This window comes from Haliotis rufescens, unplaced genomic scaffold, assembly GCF_023055435.1.
Source record: "Haliotis rufescens isolate VD_foot unplaced genomic scaffold, xgHalRufe1.0.p SCAF_1, whole genome shotgun sequence".
NCBI lineage: Eukaryota > Metazoa > Mollusca > Gastropoda > Lepetellida > Haliotidae > Haliotis > Haliotis rufescens.
The window spans coordinates 3,491,007-3,507,258 of NW_025963779.1; the positions used below are offsets into that span (position 1 = coordinate 3,491,007).

The following is a 16,252-nucleotide window of genomic DNA, read 5'->3' on the forward strand; positions in this document are numbered from 1 at the left end:
GTTGTCCTACTTGACACTGGGGTCGTGTTTGGGGCCTGGCCGTTGCTCGAATTGAAGTCAATCAATGCATTGTACATGCCATCGTTTCCTTCCATGACAGGTTCGTGGATTCATTCACAACTCTCCCGAATCTTCTTGCCGTGGGAACCTTGAATCACGTGGTACACAATGCCGGCCGACTATTCGTCAGCAGGAGGAAGAAGCAGATGAATCATGTAAATGAGTTCCATATATGGACAAACCGTCCGGGGTTTGAGGTTGGCCGCATCCTGCAGCGTGACGCAGTGGGCAGCTGTTACGATGGAGCTGTGTGAAGTGTAGGAGGCGAGACAGACTATAAAGACGACGAGTGGCTGCTATGCTGCAGGAGTCCTCTGACCATCAGCCACAAAGGAACCAGGGTGAACGTGACTGAATCAACAACAACAACAACAAAGATGTTTCTCGCTGAAGTTGCTGTGGCAACTCTGGTAAGGCTATTCGAAACGTTATTTAATATGATGTATAACACCTAGATTTTGTAATATATTTGAAAATGTATCATTCTAACACATTTTACGAGTAGTATTTATTTTTTCATATTTCGTCCCTCATCGCAAATGTACGTCGCGTATTTGGAAAAATATAAGAATGAGTTGGAAAAAGTTTTTCTCTGGCGGTGACGTTTTATAATTTGAATAAAGAGGCATACCTATATCTCAAATAATATCAACTTATTTTGTACTTCAGATGCTGTCATTTGTCTCTTCAAGACCATGTAAGTAAACAATTACCAAAGTATCGTTACGACCTGATCACATGAAGTATGAACGTGCACGCCCTTCGTTTATGCAACTTTTATCATTTCCAATTTCTGGATTTGATTGATTGTTTGTTGTTTAACGCCGCACTCAGCAATATTCCAGCTATATGACGGCGGCCTGTAAATAATCGAGTCTTGGCCAGACAATCCAGTGATTGACATCATGAGCATCGATCCACGCATTTGCGATACGATGACATGCATCAACCAAGTCAGCGAGCCTGACCACCCGATCCCGTTAGTCGCCCCTTACGACAAGCATAGTCACCTTTTATGGCAAACATGGGTTTCTGAAGACCTATTCTACCCCGGAATCTTCACAGGTCCCAATTTCTGGAAAGTAAATGCCCCTAAAGATGATTCAATTCTGTTAGAACTTCATTTACACAATTCGTATGTTTACATAAAAGGTTCAGTGCAAATGCTTGACAGATTTATAAACAAATAGATATGTAGATAGGTTCCTATTGGTAAGTGAGTGAGTATTAACTGTCGCATGGGCAATACTTCAGTATAATGACACATTCCTGATATCTTTTACATAAACATTTTTGTTTAAATTTGTATTTTTGATTTTGAAATTGTTGTAAACGTTTCTTTCCCTTTTCAGCTGTGACTGACTGCGGCGGTAAAGCGGCAGACATCGTGTTCGTTGTGGACACATCAAGTTCAATATGGCCGCCTAATTTTCATCAACATGTGCTTCCGTTCGTCAGTGACGTTGTCGACGCGTTTGACGTGGGACCAGGCGACCAACAAACACGTGTTGGAATGATCACGTTCGGAAACACATACCACCACCAGTTCCACCTGAAGGACTACCAGGACAAAGAATCACTGACAAAGAAAATCCGCAATACGCCATTCAGGGGAGGTAACACCAAGACGGACGAAGCTCTGGACTACGTGAGAGACGAGATGTTTGCACGTGAGAATGGTGCGCGTGAAGGGGTCACCCACATTGCTGTTATTCTCACTGATGGCGAGTCTGATGACACGGAACTGACCAAGGTGTCTGCATCTCTTGCTAAGAAAGATGGAATCCAGATTTTTGCTATCGGCGTTGGGAATCGCGTTGTATACTCTGAGCTGAGTAACATCGCTTCGGATCCTGATAGTCAGTTTATGTTCCACGTTGGAAACTTCCGTGCTCTCGACAGTATTAAAGATAAACTTGCAATCCGTACTTGTGCAGGTGGGTGATTTATTCAGATTGTGTTAAAATATTATATGTAATATCTCTATGTCAAACATGTTAATCATTTCAAAAGCGCTGCTAATATCGTTTATTATTTATTTTGTGTTTACTGAAAACAAAGTAGTTTTAAGCGTTATTAATAATAACTATAACCTGCTTTTTCTGCCTACAGCTACGACTAAAGCTCCTCCAACGACAAAGCGCCTGACGACACCGACCACTACCACCACCACAACCACCACCACCACACCGAAGCCATCAACAACAACAACGACAACAACCACTACTGCGCCAACAACCACTACTGAACCAACAACAACCACCACACCAACCATCAGAACATCTCCAGTACAGTCACCATCCACTTTCCCTCCACGAACACCAGCAAAGATTGGAGGAACTACAACCGCAGCACCACCAACATCAACAACGGAACGACTAAGTGGCGACCAGGGCCAAGCCGACAAAGATACAGGCACTGATGGTAAGCATACAGATTCCTATTCATTATCTGTCGATTTGTAAGTTAGAATGATATTGGCATTATGGGTCGGGTTACATTTTTACAAACTGGATGGAAATGTTACATAGTACATATTCCTTTTGACAAACCCCCCAAATCTCTGCTCTTGTGTGAACAAGTTCATTTGACGGAGAATTATGGAAGTACTGGAAATAATAAAGTACAACCAAGAACAAAGAGGCATATTTTCAGGATCATAGTAATATAAGCTTATTTAACGAAGCAGAGCTTAATCGCGATGGGTGATAAAACGTTAGATGATAGAGACGTGATTGCATTAGTAACTGTTAAGATCTGGTTAGAGACACAAGAACACATTTATTTCGTTTCGTTTGATTACCTGGAAAATGTTCACGATGGTTTTTACTTATATTGTTGATAACTGCTGCTTGGTAATGACTATAAAATATAATTATAACGACCCCTTATTTCAGACTGCAAGAGCAAGCCTGCCGACATTTTTTTCATTCTGGATGTGTCCGCTAGTCTTTACATCAAATACTTCAAAGAACATGTTATCCCATTTGTCTCTGGTGTCGTCAAGGACTTCGACATCAGCCCCGCCCACACTCGTGTCGGACTTGTCACCTTCGCCGACAACGTCACATCTGTTTTCGGATTGGACACCTACAAAGCCAGTGACGAACTTCAGAAGGCAATATCCCCCGACAACATTGTTTACACCGGTGGTAGAAAAACCAACACAGCTGACGCCATAGCTTACGTCAGAGACGTCGGTTTTGCTCGTGATGTTGCGAGAAAAGGAGTCACCAAGATGGCCGTCGTTGTCACAGATGGTAGGTCATACGATCCTATTTTGACAGCAAAGGAAGCTAAAGACGCCAAGGATTCTGGCATCTTCATGTTTGCTGTTGGTGTTGGTCCCAGCATTGAGCCAGTAGAGATGAAAGCTATTGGCAGTCATCCAGAAGAACAGTTTGTTTTCCATGTCAACCATTTTGGCGCCCTGGCTGGTGTGACAGACCTACTGAAGGAGGAGACGTGCAGACTTAAGGGAGCGAATACTATCATCATTGACCCTGAGAGTGAGTATCACTTCATTACTAGACCAAAAACTCTCATTTTCATAAAATCATGACGTAGTAGCTCATGCGAACACGAACAATCAATTAACATTATTGCATGTCCACAATTAAGAGAAATAGTATCCCTAGTCCGAATGAAGTCGGCGAGTTTTTCATCTCGACAGAACACAACTATAATCCTTATTAATGAACATTCTAATTTTTTCCAGATTGCGTCATTGGTCCCACGGACATCATGTTTGTCTTCGAATCTGCCTCTAAACTCCCGTCAAGCCGCAGCATCATGAGAACAGTCATCACCAACTTTGCTGAGAAACTGAAGGTGAAGGCCGAGCAGGTGCGTGTTGGGTCACTGACTGACCCTTGTCCTGATGAGGAGGATCTGACCTTCATCAGCCTGGAGACCTTCAAACAAAAGGTCGGCACCATCGTACAGAACACACAGGGACAGATGCACCGTCTTATCAAGACCCTGTTGACAGAGAAGTTCAAGGAAAAGACCGTTCGCCGCCAGGTGGCAGTGTTGTTCTTGGATGCGAACACGCGAAAAGGAGCTTTGGTGGTGCGTCAGGCGATGAAACTGAAGAAACAAGGCGTGGAGGTTTATGTCGTTGCTGTAGGTGATGTCTCTGAGTACATGGTGGCTGGATCAGCATCGGAACTGCTTGAGGATCACGTGATACGGCTCCAGAGTTACCCTCATCTCAAATCAGTGAAGCTGAACAAGCTCTGGAACATTTGTACAGGTACATATTCCATTCTATACAGCAAACCAACATGTTACAATAATATGAAGGTAGTCAGATAAAGTAATAATTCTGTTTTACGTTAACATCCAAAGCTGTCCAAATGTTCTTACATGATACTATCTTACAATTTCAGAGGCTGAGACAACCCAACCAAAACAGTAAGGATTCGCCTTCAGTTATCTAAAGGTCATCGAATCCTGGACAACATTCCAGTGCAAGTATGCGGATCTCATTCAAAGGTTGTGAAATCATTGATCTCCAAGAAGCAAGATCTCCTAAACCCTTCCCGCATTCAGCCAGAGAATATCTGACAATGCCGAGATACTCTGAATACATTGCATACGTAATATAAACACGTAACGTGTTCCTTCTTATGGCAATGGCACTAATACTTGTTTAACAGGTCAATGTGTTTCCTAAGGCATTTGTTCAGTTTCGTGTATTTTGGAACAAACATACACAGGGCCTCGTTGCCATATGAAACTGGTACACTGATTTATATGCAAAGTGTAATGTGCTTTGTATATGTTTGAAGTCACATCATTTTTCCATTTGTTTCTGAGAGAAATGTTAAATTAAACCCCGCATTGTCCATTTGTATATTTGCTTTCAAAAAGTAAAAATGCACATCTATCTGTTTACCAGAGTAAACACACATCCTCCACCTTCCTTAGTGCGAGATATGATCTCAATGTTATCTAATAGTGAGTGAGTGAGTAAGTGAGTGAGTTGGGTTTAACGCCGCTTTTAACAGTATTCCCGTTATACCACGGCGTGCCCTCTTATATGTGGGAGGAAAGCCCGAAGTCATGCAGGTCTCAGACGTTTACCACTTCAGTGAAACCAACGAGCACGGGTATGGTGCTGACAAACCTAGAAACATAATCAGGGTGAACCGGGATTAGAACCCACAATCATTGGTTTCTGGCTTGCCCAAGGGGCGCAACTCTGCACAGCGAATGGCGGCGCCTTAGACGACTGGGCCACCCGTGTCCCCTGTTATCCAATATCATGCCGCCACCATGGCGTGAGATAAGAACTATGTTTCCCTCTGTTCTTCGCTCTTTGTACAGATATTCACACTAAGTAACATCCATGTGAATCTAGTTGCAACCCATGTTATTTCGTTGTGATGATCCATTTGTCAAGTTTTTGTTACAAAATAGATCTTCTTATGGATTTATCAGCGTCGATCAAATCGACAGACGTATTTTAACATTCTTGAATTTGTATTTGTGAAATTTAAACAGAGTGATTTGTATTGTTTAATTTTCATATTTTATCTTATAATAAACTATATAAAACACTTGACATGACTTGGAGATTGAAATACTGGTTAACACAGACACATCACAATGCGAGTTTCCTTCATTATGTGGGAAGGTTGTGACACGTTCACACAAAGACATGTCATAATGCGATATGCTGTTCATTATGTGGAAAGGTTGTGACACGTTCACATAAAGACATGTCATAATGCGATATGCTGTTCATTATGTGACACGTTGACACAAAGACATGTCACAATGCGACATGCTGTTCATTATGTGGAAAGGTTGTGACACGTTCACACAAGGTTGTGACACGTTCACACAAAGACATGTTATAATGCGACATGCTGTTCATTATGTGGAAAGGTTGTGACACGTTCACACAAGGTTGTGACACGTTCACACAAAGACATGTTATAATGCGACATGCTGTTCATTATGTGGAAAGGTTGTGACACGTTCACACAAGGTTGTGACACGTTCACACAAAGACATGTTATAATGCGACATGCTGTTCATTATGTGGGAAGGTTGTGACACGTTCACACAAGGTTGTGACACGTTCACACAAAGACATGTTATAATGCGACATGCTGTTCATTATGTGGAAAGGTTGTGACACGTTCACACAAAGACATGTCATAATGCGATATGCTGTTCATTATGTGGGAAGGTTGTGACACGTACACACAAAGACATATCACAATTCGTGTTTCCTTCATTATGTGGAAAGGTTGTGACACGTTCACACAAAGACATATCACAATTCGTGTTTCCTTCATTATGTGGAAAGGTTGTGACACGTTCACACAAAGACATATCATAATGCGACATGCTGTTTATTATGTGGAAAGGTTGTGACACGTTCACAGAAAGACATGTCATTATGCGATATGCTGTTCATTATGTGGAAAGGTTGTGACACGTTCACACAAAGACATATCATAATGCGACATGCTGTTCATTATGTGGAAAGGTTGTGACACGTTCACACAAAGACATGTCATTATGCGACATGCTGTTCATTATGTGGGAAGGTTGTGACACGTTCACACAAGGTTGTGACACGTTCACACAAAGACATGTCATAATGCGATATGCTGTTCATTATGTGACACGTTCACACAAAGACATGTCATTATGCGATATGCTGTTCATTATGTGACACGTTCACACAAAGACATGTCATTATGCGATATGCTGTTCATTATGTGACACGTTCACACAAAGACATGTCATTATGCGATATGCTCTTTATTATGTGGGAAGGTTGTGACACGTTCACACAAGGTTGTGACACGTTCACACAAAGACATGTCATTATGCGACATGCTGTTCATTATGTGGGAAGGTTGTCACACGTTCACACAAGGTTGTGACACGTTCACACAAAGACATGTCATAATGCGATATGCTGTTCATTATGTGACACGTTCAAACAAAGACATGTCATTATGCGATATGCTGTTCATTATGTGACACGTTCACACAAAGACATGTCATTATGCGGTATGCTGTTTATTATGTGGGAAGGTTGTGACACGTACTCACAAAGACATGTCATAATGCGACATGCTGTTCATTATGTGGGAAGGTTGTGACACGTTCACACCAAGACATGTCATAATGCGATATGCTGTTTATTATGTGGGAAGGTTGTGACACGTACACACAAAGACATATCACAATTCGTGTTTCCTTCATTATGTGGAAAGGTTGTGACACGTTCACACAAAGACATACTATAATGCGACATGCTGTTCATTATGTGGAAAGGTTGTGACACGTTCACACAAAAACATGTCATAATGCGATATGCTGTTCATTATGTGGGAAGGTTGTGACACGTTCACACAAAGACATATCACAATTCGTGTTTCCTTCATTATGTGGAAAGGTTGTGACACGTACACACAAAGACATATCACAATTCGTGTTTCCTTCATTATGTGGAAAGGTTGTGACACGTTCACACAAAGACATGTTATAATGCGATATGCTGTTTATTATGTGGAAAGGTTGTGACACGTTCACACAAAGACATGTTATAATGCGATATGCTGTTTATTATGTGGAAAGGTTGTGACACGTTCACACAAAGACACATCACAATGCGAGTTTCCTTCATTATGTGGAAAGGTTGTGACACGTTCACACAAAGACATACTATAATGCGACATGCTGTTCATTATGTGGGAAGGGTGTTGAACGTACCAACAGAGATATATATTATTTCAAAATTGCATTTTTTAAATTAAACTGAATTATGGATGTGTTTCATATTGACCTTACGACGGTTTTACCAGACCCTTTGGAAACGTACATGTACTTCTTTAAAACCCACGAGAACTGAATATTTACCATTTCCCATCGAGGACTTTTATGTTCACATTCCTACATTCCACATGATCCAGTGACAGTTACTGACTGGGGAATAATCACTCAGTAATAATTATATTCACTCTTTTCTTTCTTGGTGACTTTTGATGTCAAGTATATAGTACTATGCCTACATTCGTCATTAGAAGCGAGGGCTCTATATTATAGCTCATTGGCTCCCGTATAGCGCAAGCTGTGACACCCGGTTTAAAGCTTGGCTGCATCCTGCTGCTTCACATGAATGGTTTTGTGCCTGGAGCTGTGTATTTTGTACACGGGGCAGTCGGCCAGAGGTCATACATCTGACACTAGGCTTTCATCTCTGTTTTGCCTTTTGCACCCAACTGAATCTGTTTCGGCAGATATTTGATTTTGATCATACTCTGTCGTTGACGTCACATATTATATGTATTAGGATTCTACCACGGCGATATTCAAGCGAGGAGCTATTGCGAACGAGGCGGAGAGGATCTACCTACAAGATGCTTTCTAAATTTGTTGCTGCTCTCGTTCTGGTAAGAAACTTTCGTTTGTGTATATCCCTTGGTGTGAGGTGAAATGGGGTCTAATGCCGCGTCCAAGATTATTGCACTTACATAGCGACGTGCATGCAGGTGTGTGTATTTGTGTGTGTATGTGCGTGCGTGTGTGTGTAGCTGCTTGTACTAGTCCGGAATAATGCCGATTTTATAGTGCTAGCCAATTGAGATACCATACCGCAGTTTAACATGAATACCCCACTTAGACACAGTATACTGACTCCGAGCCGACCAGGCTGGGTAACAACAAGTGCCATCTTTTAACGTCTTTTGGTAGGACGCGGCTGGGGATCGAACTCCGGACCTTCCGCTCTCTTGACGGACTCTCTACAACTAGACCACGGAGACGGTCGTATATTCCTTGAATTTCAAACATTGAATAACAATTTCTGTAATTAATTTCTGTGGCTACCGTCGTTATTTGACATGATATTTAAGAGCACGCTCTTCAGTGTTACATTCTGCAACACATTCTTAATTGTTACATTTTTCTTACATTCAGATGATGTCCGCGGTATCGTCCATACCATGTAAGTATATATATATATATATATATATATATAGTATTACATATTGAAGTTAAGTTTTTTTTAAGAATATCATATTAGATAATGTGAACGCCATTTTATTCTTCGTCCCGACTAAAACGATTTTCTTCTATCTTAAAGATGAAGCTGATTGTAGTGGTAGAGGAGTTGACATCGTTTTCATCGTTGACGCATCAAGTTCAATATGGCCGCCAGATTTCCATAATCGCGTACTGCCCTTTGTTAGCAATGTGATCAAGCTTTTTGACGTGGGACCGGGCGACCAACAAACACGTGTTGGAATGATCACGTTCGGAAACACATACCACCACCAGTTCCACCTGAAGGACTACCAGGACAAAGAATCACTTGCCAAGAAAATCCTCAATACACCATTCAGGGGAGGTAACACCAAGGTAAATGAAGCTCTGGACTACGTGAGAGACGAGATGTTTGCTCGTGAGAATGGTGCGCGTGAAGAAGCCACCAACATTGCTGTTATTCTAACTGATGGCGAGTCTGATGACACGGCATTGACAAAAGAATCTGCATCTCTGGCTAAGAAAGATGGAATCCAGATCTTTGCTATCGGCGTTGGGAATCGTGTTGTGTACTCTGAGCTGAGGAACATCGCTTCGGAACCTGATAGTCTTTTCCACGTTGGAAGCTTCCAAGCTCTTGACAGTATCAAAGAAATACTTGCAAGACGTACCTGTGCAGGTAATGGGTTTATCAATGTTTTGTTTTCAGTAAAATATTTCTTTTAACTATTTTTACTATTAGAGAGATGGATTATTAGACAATTAATTGAATCGCACGTGGTAACCCAACTTAAACATTTCTTCAAACTCTGACTTTTTATACAAAATATGTGGCTGGTGCCACTGATGAGTAAGTGTGACCATTGAGGCTCATATATCATATATCTCCTTCATATAATTTCCACCATTAGTTGCCCTTTACGTCCAGTGAATTCCAGCAGATAATCGAAACTGATTGTTCTCTGTTAGGTTTCATATTTCTTTCAATTGCTTGTAAACCATACTAATTTGTCCATATTTTGATCGGTAATAGTTGCGATAAGAACAACAACTTCAATTACCACAAGTGAGCCAACAGTCAAATCAACCACTGAACCAACCACTCTAAAGCGAGCTTCAACTACAGCGACCTCTACTGCCCCGTCCACCCCTCCGCGAACACCAGCAGCTGCAGCCCCAGACAAGTCTACAGCTGGAAGATTCATCGGTGACGAAGGTCACCTGGATAATGACGAGGACGGTAAGATTCCAGAATACGTTCGGCCTACAGACGAAATACACAACTAAAATCAACATTTAACTGAAGTGTAAAACACCCCTCATTGTTAGCCCTGGATAATGACGAGGACGGTAAAATTCCAGAATACGTTGGTCCTACAGACGAAATACACAACTAAAATCAACATTTAACTGAAGAGCCCGACTGAGTAAACCGTTAGAGTACTTAGTCACTGTTCCCATATTCCATTTCACGTTTAGTTGATTGCAAGGTAAGTTCATATTTAGTTTATCTGAGTTTAGTCTTCCACTGCGAACCACTTGGTGTGTAGGAGAGGGAGATGTTCTGGAATGACTAAAGAACAAAAACTGTCTGCTTATTAGATATGTATCCTGCCTCCTTATTAGAAACGTCTGCCCCGGTAGATCCCTCCACCGCATCACTCCAAGAGACGTTAAAAGATTGTTATTGGTGTTACCCTGCCTGGCGCGCGGCATAGAGGGTTTGAAACAAGGACCCGGCGGCTCGGAATGTGTGGGGAATTCATGTTAAACAGCAGCAAGCACTACAAAACAGGGACAGGCCCGGACAAGTACAAGCAGCCACAATTACACATGCATACACATATCTAGCATACTTTTGAAAGCTTTACCAGAGTCTTAATTGCTGTAAGCCTGATCAAACGACTTTTGAGAAAGAGTCGTGTTAATCTCTTTGAAATCTTAAAAAGTGCACTAGCGATTGTAACTCAAAAGTTGTGAAATTTAGACGCCAAAGGCTAGAGCTGCAGGAATACAACTCGACATTGAGAGAAGGTTGACTCTTGGAAAGTCGAAGTCATACCTCTTGTCTTTCTGTTTTGTGGGCAGTATTTGGCAGAGGCGACTATGCTTGTCGTAAGAGGCGACTAACGGGATCAGGTGGTAAGGCTCGCTAACTTGGTTGATGCATCTCATCGTTTCCCAATTGCGCGGATCGATGCTCATTGTGTCAATCACTGGATTGTCTGGCCCAGACTAGATTATTTACAGACCGCCGTCATAAAGGTGGAATATTGCTGAGTGCGACGTTAACTAACACACAAACAAAACAGTATTTTGTCACTTCTTTATACATAGAACTAAATATGAAACAGATGAGGCGGTTACACTGGTCGCTTTTGTTTCTAGTTCAGGTGGATAAATCAGTGGAGAGGTATTGGCTGTAGGACCATCATTGAACGATAGGATCATCGATATATCTAAAGCCTAACTTATACTTATTGTCTAAATCCACTTGTCACGTTGTGTCAATCTGAGATGATGCATGATCCGAATGTATAAGGAAACAGATATCCATAAAGGGGAGCACAATTTGTGCCCATGTAGAAGTGATGGGCCCATGTGAAATATGTAACATAACCTTGAACGCGACATTATATGCCTTTTAACCAAAGATCAATTCATATTTCAGACTGCAAGAGGAAGCCTGCCGATATTTATTTTATTCTGGATGTGTCCGCTAGTCTGTATATCAAACATTTCCAAGAAATGATCATCCCATTTGTCTCTGACGTCGTCAAGGACTTCGACATCGGCCCCGCCGACACTCGTGTCGGACTTGTCACCTTCGCCGACAACGTCACATCTGTTTTCGGATTGAACACCTGCACAACCCGTGACGAACTTCAGAAGGCAATATCCCCCGACAACATTGTCTACACTGGTGGTCGTAGAACCAACACAGCTGACGCCATAGCTTACGTCAGAGACGTCGGCTTTTCTCGTGATGTTGCCAGAAAAGGAGTCACCAAGATGGCCGTCGTTGTCACTGACGGAATGTCATACGATCCTATTTTGACAGCAAAGGAAGCTAAAGTCGCCAAGGATTCTGGCATCTTCATATTTGCTATTGGTCCCAGCATTGAGCCAGTAGAGATGAAAGCTCTTGGCAGTCATCCAGAAGAACGGTTTGTTTTCCATGTCAACAACTTTGACGCCCTGGCTGATGTGACAGACATATTGAAGGAGGAGACTTGCAGACTTAAGGGAGCAAATACTATCATTATTGACCCTGAAAGTGAGTATCACTTCATTACTAGATCAATAACCAATACCTGCTACATTCTGTCACAATAGACACCACAGGGAATGCAACGGTTCATGCGTGGACATTGAATACAAAGCCATTTCCACAATCCTAAGAAATCTTTGCTTAAAGAGAAGAAAAACAAATGCCCCCGTACATATATATGTACAGGGGCATTATTTTTTTCTTATTATATGGTTGGAGTGAAACTGAAAAGGATTTGCCTCTACGCAAAACCCTTTCAATTAACGTAAATTGTCTATGTTCCAGACTACATCCTATCACATTCTGACATAACAGAACCCTACAACCCACACAAAAAAACCAGATTCTTTTATGATAATATTTTCATTTGCATCTAAAAAAGGCAAAGTAGAAGAGAGAGGATCGGTCAGTTTACTTGGGGGAGGAGTTATTGACCGCCTCGTGGAAGGTCAGGCCTTCACGTACTTAGGAATGCAGGTTAGAGACAAACTCCACCCTCGCTCTTCCCTCAATCGCTAATATTTACCTGGGAGTGGTTTGATTAACGTGGATGTTCTTCATGATAAAACTGTATTGTGCACTTTTGCACACATTTATTTGTTTGATGATCCTCTTGTTAAGCATGTCAAGACTCACGATGAAAACAAAAGGCATTCCACAATTTTCTTAAACGAACCAAGGATGTGGGACAGAATCTCAATGTCAGTTTTGATCTTGTTGATGGTTCTGTACTGCCGGTTGAATGTCAACCAAGCGAAGTGCCATGTCAAATCGGCCATCTGAACGACCACTGCACCGCATTTATGAAAGTGTGTTGAGATCAATAGCAACCCTGAAGAGTCCTTTGCTTGACTGAAACCGGTTGGCCTGAAAGATGAAACACTGCTTTCTGTTTGCTGCTCAGGACCAGTCACTTCATGCTCATGCACAAACACAGTATATTAAGCGATCTTTTTATTACCGTTTTCGCAATGCTTGTGGTTCTGATGTGTTCTGGACCTTATAGTAGCTGCAGTTGCTCCTTAGTGGCACCCTACATGAGGCTGTTGTAGTAACGCTCAGCTAGTCTCGCCAGGAGCAGCGCACAGACTAGAACGTGAGCTGCATCAACTGTAATTAAATGCTTGACGTTTCCAATACATGTAAGATGGTAAAAGCAAGATTTGCAGAAATAATCGACTTGAACGTCCAATGTTTGTTCCTTATCCTGGTACACACCAAGGTTCTCGTCTAGTTTTAGAGATGCCACCGAGTTCCCAATGGTTATCTCAGTTTAGTGTACTTGTTGCAGATTCTCTCGTATCCCAAGCGACATCTCCTAGGATTTAACAGCGTTCGGCCTGATGTCATCCACTGTTCTATTTCTCTCGTACATAATTTTGTTCTGGAGAGTGCATGTGTTAATGTTGACAATCGGAAATTGATGTACAGTTGCGTGTCGTCTGCATAACATTGATAAGATGTCTGATCTTTGGAAGTGATATCTTTCAGACCACATTCCAGTGTACGATTCCGAACATATCATAAGAAAAAGAACAGATGCCACCTGTACCTATGTATAGACGACGAAGAGAAACTGAGAAGTGTTTCCCTTCACTCATGTCTCTTTTAATGTACTTCTCTTTTTTCCAGACTGCGTCATTGGTCCCACGGACATCACGTTTGTCTTCGAATCGGCCTCTAAACTCCCGTCAAGCCGCAGCATCATGAGAACAGTAATCACCAACTTTGCTGAGAAACTGAAGGTGAAGGACGAGCAGGTGCGTGTTGGGTCAGTGACTGACCCTTGTCCTGACGAGGGGGATCTGACATTTTTCAGTCTGGAGGCTTTTATGCGGAAAATCAGCACCATCATATCGCACACAGAGGGACAGATGCACCGTCTCATCAAGACCCTGTTGACAGAGAAGTTCAACGAAAAGACAATCTCCGTTCGCCGCCAGGTGGCAGTGCTGTTCTTGGATGAGAATACACGAAATGGAGCTTTGGTGGTGCGTCAATCGGTGAAACTAAAGCAACTTGGCGTGGAGGTTTACGTCGTTGCTGTAGGTGATGTCTCTGAGTACATGGTGGCTGGATCTGCATCAGAACTCCTCCAAGATCACGTGATACGGCTTCAGAGCTACCCTCATCTCAAATCAGTGAAACTGAACACGCTCTGGAACATTTGTGCAGGTAAATTATTCCCTTTGATACTGGGCAAATATGTCTGTTTGGGTGTTACTGAGTTGACATGTACTGTTTGGTTGATATTTGGTAAATATGTTTGGTTGGTTGATACCGGGTAAATATGTCCGGTTGGTTGATACTGGGTTAACATGTCCGGTTGGTTGATACTTGGTAAATATGTCTGGTTGGTTGATACTGAGTTAACATGTCCTGTTTGGTTGATACTGGGTAAATATGTCCGGTTGGTTGGTACTGGGTAAATATGTCTGGTTGGTTGATACTGGGTAAATATGTCTGGTTGGTTGATACTGAGTTAACATGACCTGTTTGGTTGATCCTGGGTAAATATGTTTGGTTGGTTGATACCGGGTAAATATGTCTGGTTTGTTGATACTGGGTAAATATGTCTGGTTGGTTGATACTGAGTTAATATGTCTGGTTGGTTGATGATACTGGGTTAACATGTCCTGTTTGGTTGATACTGGGTAAATATGCCTGGTTTGTTGATACTGGGTAAATATGTCTGGTTGGTTGATACTGGGTTAATATGTCTGGTTGGTTGATGATACTGGGTTAACATATCCGGTTGGTTGATACTGGGTAAATATGTCTGGTTGGTTGGTACTGGGTTAACATGTCTGGTTGGTTGATACTGGATAAATATGGCTGATTGGTTCATACTGGGTGAATATATCTCGTGCGCATCCCAGAGAGAGGTGAATGAAATATTTTGAATGATTGTTCTTAGATTGTAAGTTTAAAGTAAATTCATAAGCCACATAGTTATTTATCCGAACAAAACAATACATACATGTTCTTCAGGCTTTCACTTTGTATTTGCAGATGCTGAGATCACCAAACCGAAACACCAGTGATCTTTACGATGATGCTACGGACAATCTTCAATGTGTCGAATACTCAGACTTTGTTCAAGGTTGTCACACGTGATCTGAACGTGCGCCAAACATCCAGCTCGAGGATATCAGGATCATCCCTGAATGATCCATGACAAGTTGAGGAACTGCTGTTTGTCAGTTTGAAATGTTCATCTATCTGATGATAGGTCGAGTATCCTCTGACTCATGGCGGCGTTGATTTGCACACATGACATTGCTACAGTACAATTCGCCATTGCAAATCTGTTCAAGCCAATGTGTTATTGTACATCCTCATGTCTCCTTACACGAGTAAAACATTTCAAGCAATTCTTTGTTGAAATTCCTGGTATGTCTGCTCTTCGTGTTTATCAGGTGTCATGTGTAAAACTAGTTCGTATTTTTATTTGATTAAATATACAATCATTCCGCTTGGTTGCAATGTTCTCAGTGCGTTAAGTGTTAGCGGGCATAATTTGAGGTGCATTTATACATGTATCGTTATGTAACAAATGCTATATTTGGGATAACACTTTCTGAGTACAGATTCTCGTATTGTGTGGGGTTGAGTCACGTCCGGGATCGTTATTCTGACGTAACATGTGATTACAATGTCAAGTAATCCCGACATAAGGATCTGTTCTTATCTATAACTGTGAAATGAAAACTGAACTGAAAGGATCACACGAATAGCCCCAATAGCTCCCGATATCCCGATAGCATATTCCAATGCTTGGCCTTGAGTGAAAAGTGAAAAGCGACGTTTGCCCGAGCTGCTGCTAGCTGTTCACCCTGATATGCTGATAAGACAGCACTCTGTAGAAGACAAAGGAACTGTTGTTAGAACAATAGAGCAGGACAA

The 16,252-nt window shown here is 41.8% G+C and overlaps 1 protein-coding gene across 1 annotated transcript; it reads left to right on the top strand.

Annotated features, from left to right (window-relative positions):
- Nucleotides 1-290: 290 nt before the first annotated feature.
- Nucleotides 291-15,543, top strand: LOC124146990 (collagen alpha-1(XII) chain-like). Its single transcript, XM_048382991.1, has 13 exons — nt 291-470; nt 730-757; nt 1,413-1,997; nt 2,173-2,484; nt 2,958-3,569; nt 3,779-4,315; nt 8,137-8,483; nt 9,010-9,037; nt 9,176-9,754; nt 10,109-10,315; nt 11,747-12,352; nt 13,979-14,521; nt 15,359-15,543. Exons 1-13 carry the CDS (start codon nt 438-440, stop codon nt 15,388-15,390), a joined length of 4,449 nt encoding a protein of 1,482 aa, XP_048238948.1. The 5' UTR covers nt 291-437; the 3' UTR covers nt 15,391-15,543.
- Nucleotides 15,544-16,252: the final 709 nt, after the last annotated feature.

Coding starts and splice junctions, on each gene's coding strand:
- LOC124146990 (XM_048382991.1), top strand. CDS start 438: ATGTTTCTCGCTGAAGTTGCTGTGGCAACTCTG. Junction 471..729: donor AAGTTGCTGTGGCAACTCTG/GTAAGGCTATTC, acceptor TTTGTACTTCAG/ATGCTGTCATTTGTCTCTTC. Junction 9,038..9,175: donor CGCGGTATCGTCCATACCAT/GTAAGTATATAT, acceptor TCTATCTTAAAG/ATGAAGCTGATTGTAGTGGT.